The sequence below is a fragment of the Antedon bifida genome, chromosome 3, assembly GCF_963402885.1.
Source record: "Antedon bifida chromosome 3, ecAntBifi1.1, whole genome shotgun sequence".
NCBI classification, from domain to species: Eukaryota; Metazoa; Echinodermata; class Crinoidea; order Comatulida; family Antedonidae; genus Antedon; species Antedon bifida.
Window position 1 is genome coordinate 30,785,941 of NC_136228.1, and position 16,531 is coordinate 30,802,471.

Here is a 16,531-nt window from a genome sequence, read left to right on the forward strand (position 1 = left end):
CAACAAACATTCATTACAAGAAAAAAGAAATACGGTAATTTTTAATTCGACAACTTATTAAACATTTTAAAAAATCGATAAATTGTTTCACCTATACAGGCAGTCGATACGGATAACATTGAATAACGCACATAGTCTTATTTGAATCAACTAACTAACTATCCTTTTAATATATTTTTATGATTCCAATGTACAGTTCTTCATAAGAAATTAATAATGCGTTTTATCAATGTTACGGTTTTTAATTATACCGCAAAATGGAATATAAGGAAGCGCTACATCCCGTTTATATTTTTTCAAGGGTAAATAGCCCTATATAATTGTCATAGATTGTAGTTTTGAAGCCAGAGCATCCGGTTACCGTGTTATTATCGTACTGCGGGCAGTGAAAGTGACAAGGTAGGAGACGAAGTGACAAATATAAACATGAAAAACATTTTATTTATAGTTTTGTTGGCTTGTTTTCTCGTATTCCAAGCACAATGTAAGGAAAAGGTGCCCGTGGCTGGTAAGTTTTAATATATTACGCATAGTAGGCCAACATAATAATATTTAGTCTAAATCATACTTAGGCCACATATCGGATATGATCAGACAACGTGTAATAGTTTTCAATTTCAAACGTACATAAAATATAAGGTGAGGGAATTAACTTTATATTATTATTTTACGGTCATTTCAGACAATTACTGCATTGGATGTCGAGATCATAACGAATTGGAAGAAAAAATATTGGATTTAAAACGAACAGCACACAGTCTCAGTAAAAGAGTAAGTTTATTTGCATATTTTCTTGAAGGTGTCCCGATCGCTGTCCACCTGGCTAGCTTGGAAATAACATACCTAGCTAAGTAGTACAATGTCAAGGCTTGGCCAAGACGTGCGCATGAAATGAATAATACGCGAAAGGAACATCATAAAAAAATTTCAATTACTTTATTCAACACTATTCACACTATTTAATACATTAAATGAATACACCTCGTAGGGAGTATGACAGTAAGTTTTACACACGCCTTGTCGTTGTATCACATAATGCAGACTGCACACCTTGTTAATTACATGCAAATTATATGCAAAGTTTTGCGCCCTCTATATCGAGTATGAGTATCCACACTTAAAATCAATAGAGAACATCCTAGATGAGGAGAGTGGTGATTTGTTTAACAAACTTTTTCGATGTTTTGATCAAAAATTGAAGGATAGAATAGGTATTACATTACAACAAATATTGTATTACTATAGGCCTAGAGAAACAAGACAAAGCATGAGTTAAATGAAATAAAAGTTCGAGGCAGAGTCATGAGAGACCGGTCACGAGGCAAACATTTTAATCTATTTTTCTTTTTCTGTAGAAAAACAGAAGTTATACATTTGTCTCTTATACAGATAACTACATAGTAACGAATAATGGTAATCTTTTTTTATTTTCAGTACAAAGAAGTTGAAAAACAGATTCGTAACTTAGAAGATTGTGATTGTGTATCGAAATAAAATGAAGATTGATAATAGTCAGGGAAGAGTAGCCTACCTGCTATTTAACGGCATTCGACACAGTACAGTAGTACATCAACGATGTCGAAGTCGTGTTTATAAACGGATAATTTTATATAGGAAATGATTGTGGGGATGACGTGTAGCGGTATCTGAACAAAAGGTCCGCCGTGATGATACTATAAAGAGTTTAATCAATTGAGCAATACTTTTTTTATACGTCCATTACATAGTTAAAGCAGAGAGGAATTAGTTAATGTTAAAATAATCCCTCAATGGTTCGATCAAAACTATTGATTATATTATTATGAAGGCCTAACTGACAATTTTAAAGTTTAAAAAGCAAAATATGTGTACAAAATGGATCATAGTTGTGAAACTTGTTTAATTTGACCATCTACTGACCATCTCACAATATATAACAAACATTGATAAACATGATAGTAGGACAATATAAATATCTAGAATAAAATAACACAAAATATACAAATGTAATATAGACACTAAATCGTGTACTGTATTTGAACATTATCTTTGCTCAGTTTATTTTGGCAGCATGACAGAAAACATAATCGGACGGACACATGCTTGCCCTGTTAAAAAGAACGATAATGGAATGTTATATCTTTATTTTCGCAGTGTTTGAAACTACATATTTGTAATAAAAAACATGTTATAATAATAGAATAATTCCAACATGATTATAAACTACATTTAAAATCGGACGGAAACATATTTGTAATGTTAAATGAACGATAAACTGGAATGTATATACCTTTATTTTCGTATTGTAAGTTTTACAGGCATATTCAATAGAATAATACTTATTTTTAAACAATGATCGGACGGAAAGTTATTTGCAAGTTATATCTTTATTTTCGCAGTGTTTTAAACTACATATTTGTAATAAAAAACATGTTATAATAGAATATTTCCAACATGATTATAAACATATTTTTAAATTGAACGATAAACTGCAATGTACGTATACATATACTTTCTTATTGTAAGTTTTATAGGCATATTCAATAGAATAATAATTATTTTAAAACAATGATCGGACGGAAAATTATTTGCACTGTTTAAAAGAACGATAAAGTGGAATGTATACTTCTATTTTCGTATCGTATCAAACTCATGAAATAACTAGCATGCTTTTAATAGAATAATTATTATCAACATTATAAATTACTTCTAAACTAAATTTATTAGTACTATTCATTATTACAACACATTTGTTTTATTAGTCAAACCTACTTATATTAAATAGATAACAATTCTAAATGTAAAATGTAATGTAATCAATTGAGTTCTGGACGGAGTAGAAATTACGTCTAGTAGACTAAATTTGTTAGTACTATTTAGTATCACAACACATTTGCTTTAGTGGTCCAACCGACTTAAATACATAACAATTTTAAATGTAAATATTTTCAATTGATTTGTGGACGGAGTAGTGTTAATATTATTATTATTGGTAACTTTTACAGTACAATTCATATTTGTTTTTTAAATATTATGTAATGTTAATTTAATTAATGAATGTGGTTTAAATCAAGGTGAAAACCTAAATGTTTAACATTAAATATAGGCCTAAATGTACATTTTAAATAATCTAGTACAGAATTACAGTACATATTGACACATAATTTACTATATTCATACAGCGATATTAAAATACATAACAAATTGCAAACTCACATGAAAGACAATAAATTAAATAGTTCATTCAATAAAAAGGTAAATATTTCAGTATATACTATACAGATATGTAGCCTTCTGCATAAGACAGATGCTAAACAGTTGTAGAAATGTATTTTGTTCTAAATTAATAGCATTACAGTATTCAAATTCTAAACTATGCATGTGCTCCTCTCTAACTACTATAGTAATTTGCCAAATAATAAAAAGACTTAAGCTCTGTCTACACTATCAAACTGTGTGATGTGCCCAAATATGTTTGTGATATGATGTCTTCGTGTCCATATATGGGCACATCACATTTTGTTGTCGCATAAAGTTTGATAGTGTAGACAGGGCTTAACATTGTGCTTGGTACAGGCAGTATTGATTGTTGGACATCTTTCTCTTAATATTTATGGCAGTCCTGACACATTTACAAACTTCAAATTTATAACATGTAAAAATTAAAGCTATGATAAAAATGCATATCATATAAATAAACTATTACAAATCACAAGCATGTTTGCTCACACACATATGAATGTTATGAAAGTAGAAAGACAAAAACTATAAAAATTACCGCTAATAAAAAAACGACATAATTACAAGAATATGATTTTACTGACACATCAAATGATTTCTTTAAAAAACACAAGAACTTTCCCTGAGAATTTTCACATAAAAAAACTTAATGTAATATATATTATTGGCACACTGTGATAAAAAAAAAAGAGTAAAAGCAGACAGAAATTGTTATTGTTTTCAAAGTAAAATTTGTCTACAAACATAAGCAACGATTCTTGATAATATGGTTCATAATACTGGTGGCTCATTATACATAGAATGTAACTTAACACATTGGTTTCAGAGGGTGTGGTCACATAGTAGAGTTTGTTTATTGAGTTGAGTTGTACATACATCACATAGTATACTAATTATTGTATGACTTATGTTATTCTATGCAAGATGTATATAGAATCAAGTGATGACCTACATTTTACATATGGAACTTCTTCTATATTTTCAAGGACTTTTTTTTTCTAGAAGATGTTCAATTCTTTCCAACATATGTTTGTTTCCTTTCGAATCCTCCTCCAGCTTCAGCAGTTTAGCCTGCACCAGTTGCATCTGAAGATCAATTCCTCTCTTCAGATCAACAAATGCTGTAGCCTGCTGTCTAGCAATCACCTGCAGATTCGACAAACTACTTTGCACCACGTTTTCATCAAAGGTGAGGCTAGCTTGTTCCACATCGCTACCGTCTAAGAATGACTCTTCACTTTTGAGGTGCTCAGGAATAGGAAAACAATCAGAATCATTCAGCTTCTTCGATTGCTTAAACTTGCGTCTCTTTTTCCTTGTATGCTTAAGAGCGCCATCAAATTCATCGATCAATGATGATGAAGATTTCTCGTGGGGGTAAAGAAGACCAACCTGATTGTGGATTTCATTATCTCTAGTTGGTAATTCTTTCTCTTCAAGTTTCTTTGTATCGTCTTTTGTCTCGTCTTCAATACGTAACTTCTGCAACTGTGCATTGTTCCGGTTCATACCTTCAATTATCATTCCTGAGTCTCTAACTGGCTGTTCATTACTTGGTATTTCCTCAACTTTGACCTTTTGTGTGTATGGTACATCTTTCTCAAGAAGTTCGTGAGAGTAACTTGAAAACCCTTCTCTAAGTGGCAGCTCAATATGCGATGTTTTCCTTTTCATACTTTTGTTCAAATTCACAAAATGTTGATTAAAATCATCTTTAGCATTTTCTGACTGTTTGATTGATTCTTCAAGCCTGTTAAATTAAAAAGAATTTATTTTAGTGCTTTTTTGTAAAAGGAAATTTTACCAAATTAATGTAAAAGAAACATAAAGTATATCTTTGATACAAATTAAATGGTCCAATTACAACCACATCACAACCCATAATTTTCATAAAATACTGTATTTTCCTTACTTTTTCTCAATTCTATCAACTTTTTCCGTCACTTGTGAGCTTTCAAAATTTGCTTTCTTGCGACGGTAACTTGCAGCACATTCTTTTTCAAACACTCTTAACTCAATTTTCTTCTTTGGATTGTATAATGGACCTTTTAAAAACAATAAGTCGATATAAATATTGAGAAATGCTAACTTTGTTTCCGATGTAAAGGATAAAGGAAAACAGTAAAGAAAAATAAATACCTTTTTGAACGAATTCACTGCATGATATATTAATCATTCTATACACCCATGAGAGAATCATAAAGAAATGTTGAAATATTATAAAGGGAGCTGGAATGGCTGGTCTATCAGCATACTCCATCACCAATGCATACAGTTCATACCTCCATATCTGAAGTGCCTTGCTTTGGACTTCATCAAATACAAAACTGAGGAGGTGAAAATAAAATACAAAACTGAGGAGATGAAAATAAAATGCAAAATGGTATAACTTAAGCTCTGTCTACACTATCAAACTTTATGCGACAACAAAATGTGATGTGCCCATATATAGACATGATGATGTCATCACTACAATATTTGTGAATATCACTCCCATATTTGGATCACACTTTTTTTGGATGCTGTTAAATAACCAAAATAATAATGACAGTAATGTTCTTCTGGAAAATTGAATATATATCCAATCACAGTAATACAAATGTACTGTACCTGATTTACAGTCAACTTCTTGTATTCCGAATGTGTTTTAATGGTCAAAAAAGAAATTGTGGCACTTTGTACCTCAAGAAAAGTCTGGTTTTGGGAGAGTTTAAGGTTTTCAGAGAGTCTGGTATTGGGACAGTCAGCTGTAGTAGTCCTATACTACATAATGGTGCTGATGAATGCAGTGATGTACTTCTATACCATATTTGTTGGTCCTTCAGAACAGTAAGCCAAAAGAAGGTAAACCAATTCTCACCTGAATATTGCAATCAGTAGGTTCAAGAGCAGCACATTTCCTATCAACAAATAGATGACTAAAAATACAGAAACTAAGACGTGTTTCTCGGGACATGGGTGAAGTCCGTCAGCAGGGTCGTTACTACAATCTTCCAGCTTGCCTGCAAAAAGACAGACAAAATCAGAAATCTTTATGTGATGTCTGCTGTATATCAATGCACTACAGATTCTTTAAACATAATCTTTGTCTTTGTAAATCAAAGATTACATTATAGATTATTAGCTACTGTATTAAACCTGTTAACTGTGGTAAACCATCATTGTGAACTAAATAAAAACAGAAAAACCACTCCTTTTTGGCCACCCTATTCAGGAGACACCTCTATCAAGGAGAACCCCTATTAGGGGACAGTTTCATAGGAAAATGTATGTTTAACACTACATCTGCAGGTGTCCCCCTGAATAGGTATGTATAATAACAGTATGAAACCACACATTTTGCTTTAAACATACTTATAATGCTTATACAATTCAGTAATATTGATTTTAAGTAAAAAACTATTATTACCGTCAACTGCAACCTCCAGAAATAATTCACCAAGAATCTGGAAGTAAGGCATGTAGAAGATACCAACAATGGCCTCAGAAACGTTTGTTTGATTGGGAAAGAGAAGGGATTGACTAGCTACACCATAGCCAACCATGAACACAAGCAAGATACAGAGAAAAAATATCAGCTCACGAATCTGCAAAAGTAAATGTTATCTCAACTAAGCAATTGTAATACATATACAGTACTGCATCTATAATCCACAGTATCATAGGCAAATACTGCAATACAGCATCACATATGTGACAAATATATCAACTTTAAACTAGTATGGGTTCCATAGGTGATGCATACTGTACTGCAAGCGACGCCTATAACACTTGACATGATTTATATGCCATAATGTGGAGAATAGGTTTTTTTTTAATGTAAATTAGGTTTTCTTAGATTCACAATTTACTAGCATTCTAAAACTTAGTTTTCCAATCAAAAAATAGACATTAAGTTATGTACAATATTTATAAACAATTAATATTCCATACCATTTTTCTTATCATAACCATCTTAGGACCAAGATTAGTACTGACAGCATACATCCTAAGTAGCCTGACATAGAATAAGAAACAGCTCGCAGAGTAACACCCTTTGGCACCATGAACCCACTCTATGGTCCAGTGTAGACCAAAGCCAAGACAGGCTAGGCTCAGCATTGCTGCATCTATCCAATTCCACACACTGCGTTTCCACTGACGAACTTTCTGATACCAAGTCTCAAACTCATTTGGTATTGCCAACTAAAGGTAGAAAAGAACGAAGAACAATTATAAACATAAACAATTATTAAACTGTAAAAGACTGAATAAGTAACTTGCACATGAGTAACAAGATGAAAAAAAAACTTTACTTTCATTGGAATTACAGTTTAAGACAACTTTTCTTATGGAAAACATTAGGAGTAAATGATCAATAAATTATAAGAAGTTGCTCAGTAAAATCCTATATATAAATAATAAATTAAATAAATATTGTCATTTATATTTAAATTACCTGTCGAAATTCTTCAATAATAAGGCTACAAATCCATATAAATAAAGCAACTTCATAACGTGACGGCTCTTGTTGAAAATCGAAGATTAACACGTAGCTGAACAGTAGAAGTAACATCAAATATGTAATCTAAAAAAATAAGATACAGCATATTTATATTCATAATTTATGTGTGATAAATGAAAACAGAGAACAGTAAGCACAAACTATGTTCATCCAAATAAGTTCTAAAGCCAGAAAAAAATATAATTAAAAAAAATATTGGATAATGAAATAGACAGTACTTATTTGGTGTGGGTATAAAGCTCTGTCTACACTATCAAACTTTATGTGACAAAAATTGTGATGTTTCAACTCCAATTCCTTCTTTTTTGTATATTTTTTAGATTGTCTTCAAGGGTGGTGCCACCTGAATTTGGTGTATGGGTAGTGCAAGTTAAGTAAAATTTGAAATAATCTTACCAATCCAGCAAAGAACTTGGTTACAGGGGCGTTGTAAAACATCCACACTTTCTCTCGCATTGTTTTTGAAACAAAATCCTTCCTGTACGGAATCACAGTCAACAGTAGCGGTACAAGCAAAACAAAAAACGCTTTCCTTGACGAGCACCGCATTCCATCCATCCAAATGTTCTGGATGACAGCCTGGGCACATGGACGGGAGATGAATTCTTCCGCTTCTGACTCGGCAGCAATGGTTAGGGTGTTCATACCTCCCCACTGCTGGTGTGGAATCTCAATCATCATCTGGGCTAGATCTTCATCAGTCTCATAGCATTCATCAACTACACAGATTGCAAGTTTCTCAAATTGTCTGAAACAAAAGAATATATATGTACATATTTAATGTGAATTAGAAAAATTAAAATAGTAAAACATACTGTAAACTAATGTAACAGACAAGATAATCATTTTCACAATTATAATTGTGAATAATTGTTCAGTGTTTAAAATGCTTCATAAGGTTTATCGCACATGGTGGGAAGGGTTTGGGAGAAAACGCCACAGCGCATATGTACAAACAACAAATGAAGTACCCAAACCCTTCCCATCATGCATTGTGCAATGACGCTCCTCGTGAAATCAAGCTATTTGCGAAAATCCTTATTACCTTGAGTTTTCAAGAAGCTTAAGTTTGTCATCTGGATCTTGTGCTCTTTTTGACATTGAACGTAACATCCTTGATGCAACGATGGCTAAACAAACTGGGTCTTCTCCTCTCTCCCAGAAGAATTCTGCTAGGTCCATCCTATTTGAAAGTAAAACACATACAAACGACGGTACTTTATTCAATCATAAAAACTACTACATAAATTAAAATACAAATACAACTGCTTTTTTTTTATATATTATGTATACATTAACACAACCAAAATAGAAACATACCTTCCAACTAGAACTGCCCACAAGAAAAGCTCTCTAAAAGGTCGTGGAAAGTGCATGCCAGGGTTAACAAGCTCAGCCACCGAGAAATTCTCACCTATCGATAACTGTTCGCTGTTTGTTTGATTCAGAAACTCTACCTGAGCAACATAAGGAAGCATCAAACCTACAAAATTAAATTGTTCTTCCGTGATATACGTAATTACCAAATGGAAAAAAAAAAGGACTGGGCAGACAGAAATTATCAATGTTAGCTGTAATATGTTTTTATAGATGTTGATGAAGAAGATACAAATTACAAAGATGACAATGATCAGGTGATAATGATATTGATAATACAGTTGATGATAAATGATAATGATGATGATAAACATGGACAATGATGGCGATTCTTGTTGATTACCTGATAAGCATGTTGACATTGCTACAAGCGCTTTACACTCCGGTCCAATTGCACTAATGTTGCGATCGTGATTGTACAAAGGTGCTTCATGAGCTCCCATTAACGACCGGATTAATTTTCGAACATGATGCAGGTAAAACGGATCAGCTAACTGCAAAAAGAAATTAACAATACATTAAACATCCTCTGGTTGAGACATAAAGATGTTGCTCCTATGTCCAACATACAATTGATTGATAAAAATAAAAATAATTATAAAATCTCTGAAATTAAAGAGATTAAACATACAGTATTAATACTGATTTTTACAGAGAGTAAAATTACATTCATTTATTAAAATCCCAAGAACTCAAAGAGTCCTACATACTGACACCAAAAAGATTGGTTCTATCAGGAATTGTTTGGAGATAACAAATAACAAAAGAACACTCCAGTATTCACTTGTTGATGATCTACACCCATACAGGGTCAAAAGTAATTAATTAGTGGACCTTTTGATTTATATTCTTACCTCACCACGAGTTATGTCCACTATAAACGTGCGAAAAAAATTGTTTGTTTCGGCTTTGTTATACAGGTCACGTAGTCTGGAAACTGTCAGATATTCTTTCATGATGGCGCCTTTTTCTAGAAACAGTTCTAAGAAGTCAACTCTGTTCTCCATCAAAGCCTGAGTCACAAAGGTGTCAAGACTACCAGGCTAAAATTACAAAAATATCACAGATACAGCATTCAAATATGAAAATGTAAGCTCTGTCTACACTATCAAACTAGTTTGACAAAAAAAGTGTGATGTGCCCAAATATGGTAGTGATCATGTCCATATAAAAGAATCCACCAGACCTGTGTTAAGGAATCGAGGGACGAAGCACATATCAACACACACACACACATTGAATTAATATGGTCATTGCAAATCGCAAGCTTCCTATTAACAATTTTCAGGCGTCGTAGAGTTTACAAGAACTTGTGGTAATTCCAGTATACAGTAGAGACACATAGGATACTATAAAACCAAATATTCTTAAACATAGTACTACAGTATATGATTTATCAATTTTAAATGTTTGAGGTTAAAACATGATGCATAATGCAAGGCTTACAACAAGGTGATGTGAACTGTACTGAACATGGTTGTAATGGTTCAAACCAGTAAAATATGGTGATGTCATGTTTTACCTTTAATAATTAAACAATATACAGTAGTAAATATGCATGCAAAGTGTTTTTAGTACTTACTGGCCAATCATTAATACCACTGAAAATCATGCTCTCAGCAACATCTACTCGGCCCCATGATAAGGCCAACTTCAGCTGGGATGTGGGGGAAGCAGTCTGGCCTAGAAACATGATGGGAGTGAAAATTCACAGCATGGAAATGAGCATGACAGTGATATGAGTGAAAACAAATAAACCATGCACAAGACAAAGATTTCAAATATGAATTTCTCTATATTGAAATTCTATGGGTGATCTTCATCGTATGACGAGGCCCGACAAAACGTCTTGACTCGTCGGCGCTGTCTGAGTTGTATCCCGACAAGTCTTGAGATAATATCGGGAGTAGTTTTTAGGTCGCCGAGAGAACTTTAAACATGTTTAATTTTCTTCCGACAAGGCAACTTGTCGGGCCTCGTCGTACGACGCTGTCTGAGGCCTTAAGATGAGGGTGGAAATTGGTATTAATACTTTGTCAAGCTTGTGTGAGGTGACATAACATTTAACATAGTGAGTGGCATTGAATGCAGTAATTGTTACAAAATGCTCTTTTTCATTTAGGAACTGTGATTGTTAACATGATTAAGATGCAAGTAGTTCATTTTCTGTGTTTTAGTACAATATTAGTATCAAAATTATTACATTTAATTTACCTTTGAGTAGAGCTTTGAGTACAGCTAAATCAAGATCGGCTTGTTCCCCCGCATCCATACTAAAAATGGTAATCTTTAAAGGAATAATAAATCAAAGAATTTATTTTCATCAAAAAAACAGAGTATTTAATAGAGAGGTTGGAATTTAAAGTCATTTTTATATCGGAATATGAGGACATTTTTTTGTGTGATAGACAATGATTATGTATGTCAACCTAGACTAGACTGTTCCATTTTGAATTTTAACGGTTGGGAGATGTTTGTTGCATCCAAGCAGAGTTTCACAAAAGAGATAATGTTTCAAATATATAGAATATCAAGTTTTTGAATACTACTGTATTAAGTTATAAATATTAATAATAAATATTATTATGAATAATTAATATGTTTCTTACCATTGATTCATGTTCCATAATAACATCAATAGCTTCTTTTAGTTTTGGTATCATGTGATGATCTTTATTAATGCGACACACGGTGTGTATCCTATCATGTACTATACTTTCCAAAGAAGGTTTTATTTTTCGTACACCACTGTGAAAAAAATAAAAATGATAATTTAGATTGAAATATTACTTACTTACTTAGTCCGGGACATACCCAAATATTCCTCCATACTGCAATATTAAACAAGCAGTAATTCCAAATATATGTTTTTATTGGAGAAAATTGAAACTTACTCAATAGTGACAGAATTCTTGTTAGCAAATGCAAGCAAATCGGCTGCTCGGCCTGTACCTTCACAAAACACAACAGGAGTTTTGAGTAAAACAGCTTCTCTTGTGGCTAAGATTGTGTCCATACCACCCTCAAGGCAAACCTTTACCACAGGAATACCTAGACCAGACTCTGTGAAAAATGTTCAAATGATAGATTTAGCATTCAACATGTATTTTCACAATTGACAGGATAAATTTAAGTAAGGTTGTAATGCTAAAAAATCTATGAGTAATCTTTTTTTAAAACATTGGCAGTGTAAAAATATGGTATTTATTGAGTGTCACAACAACATTTACATGACCATTGGCATCATTTGATTAGAGCTATTCAAATTTTATGCATACAGAATTATTGACCCAAAGATATTCCGTACATAATACGTATAACCTCTAAAGTTCTCATGTCTACACTATCAAAAATACCCAAATATGGTAATGATATGCCCAAATATGGTAGTGATATGACTTTATCATGGGCACATCACATTTTAAAATAAAATTTGATAGTGTTGACAGAGCTTTACAATAAACTTATACACAAACTAAAAAAATAAAATTACCCATTTCATTTTGAGTAAACTTTGGTGCCCTCATCGTCTCTTCCAGCCTGGCTCGGAAGGCAACGTCGCATCCATACATCCTGGTACCATCATCAATTAGAAGAAAGTGCGTGTGGTGCGGATCTAACGAGACTGGCTTCCCACGTTGTATGATGGGGTTAACTTTGTATTGCGCTGGATAAAGACCCTGTTAAATCAAGCCATCACAATGGGTGATAGATCATATCTCATTGTATAGAGGGGTACTTAAATCATATAAATTATGTAGAGATAAATTCTAAGGTTAATACACTAACATGAAATATTATCAGCAAATACATTAAACATATATTTCCCCTCGTTTCTTAATAGGGTGTTTCCTGAAAAGGAGGGGTTCTACTGTATTCATGCAAGGCAATCTAACAACAGGATGTTGAGCTCCAGAGATCAAAGGGTTTATCTGTGGCTGCAACACGCTCTCTAATAGATACTGAGAATATGTACATAGTACAGTACTGTTGGTATTTGTCGCAGCCAGACATAAGATCAAAGAACTGTTACAAGTTCATATCTTGTCAAGCTCAATGTCCTGTTGTTAGATTGCCTTGATTCATGTGAGGCTTGGCATCTTACCTCTCCCTGTTTACCAACAAGTGACTGCCAGTTCTCTACATAACTCCAGGGTGCAACACCTAGGCAGAGAATCGGTGCTCTTGATTGACCTCTGTTTGAAATCCATCTCATCGCTTGACCTTCTTTAACTGCTTCGCCAACCGCCTTGTGAACTCCGCAATTTACTCCAGTGCTAATTATCCACGCACCTACAGTTTGTGCAGCCTAAAAGAAGGAAAACAAATCAGTTAATTTTGACTGCATTCCATATCAGGTATCAAATTTATGTTTACCTTCAACCATAGACCTATTAGGTCAATTCTTCAACAGTACCAGGCTATATAACAGTACTACGTTTTACCTGTACAAACACTGACCATTTAAGCCTAGTCTACACTACCAAACACTACAGTACCAAACTTTTGTTCAAACTGTGAGTTTGCCACTGTTAGAGAAATATGTGGTGCCTCTCCATAGAGAATGTCATTTTGGAGATCTGAAGAATCACATGACTATAGATACTGCGATTTGATTGGCTGATTTTTCAACTGGTCTACACACCAAAGTTATATGTCTAAACTAGGGTTCAGTTAGTTGATGACGGAAAGCATATTTTAAGTGGATTTGTCTATCTATTTTTATTACATTTGTACTTTAAGAAAAGAGTGAGATTATTTCCATCATTATTTTCAAATGGAAATCACTGGACAAAGAGTGCTCCTCGGAACATTCTTCTGCCATAATTACCTTGACTAATCCTCTGTTGAATGTATCTTGATCCTGTTTGCTCAATATGAAGTTCTTGGTACCACCTGCTACGGATATCGCAAGATGTGGAATAGGCATCTTCCAGTGCTTTGACAATAGATTCAGTACATGTTTTGGGTGGGTATCGTTAGAGATGCGAACATACTAAAGAAAAGTAACAAATAAAATGTTTCAACTCATGCTGATGTTAAGCTCTGTCTACACTATGAATTTCGTTTGACAAGTGTGATGTACTCAAATATGGTAGTGATATGGCTAAATATTTGTCCATTATTTGCACATCACATTTTTTTTGTCACATAAAGTTTGATATTGTAGACAAAGCTTTACAATAAAGTTATTTTATAATAATAATAATAATATAAATATTATATGCTCTTCTTACTACTTCTTTCAGTTTGTAGTAAGGAGTTTTAAAGGAGATTCTTGTGTCATAAGCTAGGCTAGTTAGGCATGTTTACCATCACTTTCACTGCCAGTGACAAACAAACTTGGGAGGTGGGGGTGCTTTTGAGTAGAACTGGCTATGCGCTTGACTGTAAAACAATTACAGATCTTAAAAGCACAATTAGAATACCAAGGGTTTAGCAGGGAAGTATTACAAACAAACTTTAAAAGAAAAATCATTAAAAAAAATAATTTTGAAGAAAAAAAAATACACACATTTGCTACTCTAGATGATGATTCCAATCCTGTTAAAAACTCAATCTTCCCAAATGCATCTGTTGGAAACTTTTTGACATCTCTCTGTACATCCCAAGCATTCACATCAAATTCACTCTGTACGCTGAGGTTGTCTCCTTGAGGTTGTAGCGGAATCTTATGATCACTTGTTGTCTGCGTTGAGCTTGTGCACATTTGAGGGCGTATGGCTTCCTGTATATGCTCATTCCTTAGTCTACCACAGCAGCACCTGAAAGAAGTGATTTCTATAATTAATTTAATTATTAAATATACCATTGTGGACTAGTTGAATGTTTTGTGTAATATAATAACTTGAAATGAAATTCTTATCATTAATATTAAACTTGGAAAATCCTGTTTGAGAAGCTAGAACAGTGGCAGATCCAGGATTTTTAAATAGGGGGAGGGGGGCAGGGCCTAAAAATGGTGAAATGAAGGGCTGAGCTTAATTTGATGTCCTATCTTTTGCTTTACAATTTGCGAAATTTCCTACACCCACTTCCCCCCCAACCTTGGAATCGCCCCTGTATCTACCTCTTAAAAAATACATGATGCTTCATTTAAAATAATAAAAATCTGCATTTACTTTCTATCTTTGTTTCCTGCTTGTGGAACATATCTTGAACACTCCTTCTTAAAAAATGTCGTGGCAATCCAACTTCTCTTTTTAATATTTTTTTCCTACAGAAAATTGAAATAAAAATAATATTTTTATATTTTTTACTTAATTAATGGATAAAACATAAATATTATTATTATACACATAAAACAATTCACTGTGCTTACCAATTCTGGTATATCTACAACACTGTGAGTAGATTCTGTATCGCTGTCTTCAGTTAATACGTTAATACTACTTTGACTTCTGCGTCTGCTGTTCAAAATCATAGCCCGTGTACCATGCTTCGATCTTCGCAGACTTTTCTTAACATTCCGTTTGACTAACACCCCCTCACTTGATGGGTGAACCACATTGTTTTTATGCATGAAGTCCATATTCATTGATTTAATTCATTTCTAAAAATTAAAAAAAACAAAAAAATTGTGAGGCTTTCATTATATCACACAATAGTAGGCACTTATAAATTGAAATATTTTCAAATACTTTTTTTAATTGAATTTAGTAGGTACTTCCAAAGTATTATACACCTTATTCATTAAAACAATAACTTATTCATATATTTATTAATGTCGCTTCAAATTTTTTTGGGTGCGGGGCCTAAAATCGTGAGCGGGCGATGACGAGAACCATGTAATGTATTTCCAGCGGCCTTAAGGTATCACTAACATGCATATGCTAGACGTGTGTGATTCGGAATAAAAATTTGAAATTCCGCAAGGAAATCTTTGCACAATTTTAAATTGCACAAGGATTTCCTTGCTGAATTTGTTTATATTTAAAATAATATTTTTACATTTTTTTGTTTTGGCAATTTAGCAAACTCACTATCTATTACTGTATTAGCCTAACTAGGCTAGTACTACTCTAGACTTGGTCCTAGTATACAGTATGGCAGTGACCTGTGTGGCACACCAATCAATAACCAGGGTCTTTCTCTGGGCCCAGGCTAGTTAGGTAGCCTACTCTACTCAGCTCTACAGACAGAGTGAGTGACAGGAATGAGGCTGCCCGACCACCAAAAACCAAACTAGAGGGGAGAGAGGCTAGCTATCTAGGCCTAGTTATTAGCTAATTATATCCGCCCTACTGCTATTTTTTTAATGTAATTAATTGGAACGATCATATATATAAATCTTTGTTATCTTAAATTAACTAATTTACTGTTTTAAATGTCAAAAAACATCTCTTACAATTTTACTACAAATGGTTGTTTACAGTGTGGCCATGGTTTTTTATAAAAACGCCCTCTGTTTTCTTCCTTGGGATTTGATTT

At 33.2% G+C, this 16,531-nt stretch overlaps 1 protein-coding gene and 2 long non-coding RNA genes across 4 annotated transcripts in view; 2 read left to right on the forward strand and 1 right to left on the reverse strand.

The window, feature by feature from the left end:
• LOC144837361 (uncharacterized) overlaps positions 1 to 16,531 on the forward strand; it is a 260,004-nt gene that overhangs the window by 191,040 nt on the left and 52,433 nt on the right. The window lies entirely within an intron of this gene.
• Positions 206 to 8,055, forward strand: LOC144837360 (uncharacterized). 2 transcript variants are annotated; one of them, XR_013611465.1, is made up of 4 exons: positions 206 to 508; positions 683 to 771; positions 1,435 to 1,657; positions 8,044 to 8,055. It is a non-coding gene; the product is annotated as an uncharacterized LOC144837360 (long non-coding RNA). The 2 variants fall into 2 exon arrangements; XR_013611464.1 differs by lacking the exon at positions 8,044 to 8,055 and having other exon boundaries at positions 207 to 508; positions 1,435 to 1,859.
• LOC144838376 (transient receptor potential cation channel subfamily M member 3-like) lies at positions 4,018 to 15,632 on the reverse strand. Its single transcript, XM_078693714.1, has 22 exons — positions 15,423 to 15,632; positions 15,223 to 15,317; positions 14,625 to 14,865; positions 13,932 to 14,096; positions 13,206 to 13,409; positions 12,594 to 12,780; positions 11,995 to 12,163; positions 11,710 to 11,848; positions 11,315 to 11,387; positions 10,683 to 10,783; positions 9,955 to 10,143; positions 9,444 to 9,594; positions 9,044 to 9,206; positions 8,769 to 8,906; positions 8,120 to 8,471; positions 7,658 to 7,786; positions 7,153 to 7,404; positions 6,620 to 6,806; positions 6,080 to 6,209; positions 5,359 to 5,546; positions 5,132 to 5,264; positions 4,018 to 4,969 (listed from the first exon to the last, which is right to left on the reverse strand). Exons 1-22 carry the CDS (start codon positions 15,630 to 15,632, stop codon positions 4,201 to 4,203), a joined length of 4,365 nt encoding a protein of 1,454 aa, XP_078549840.1. The 3' UTR covers positions 4,018 to 4,200.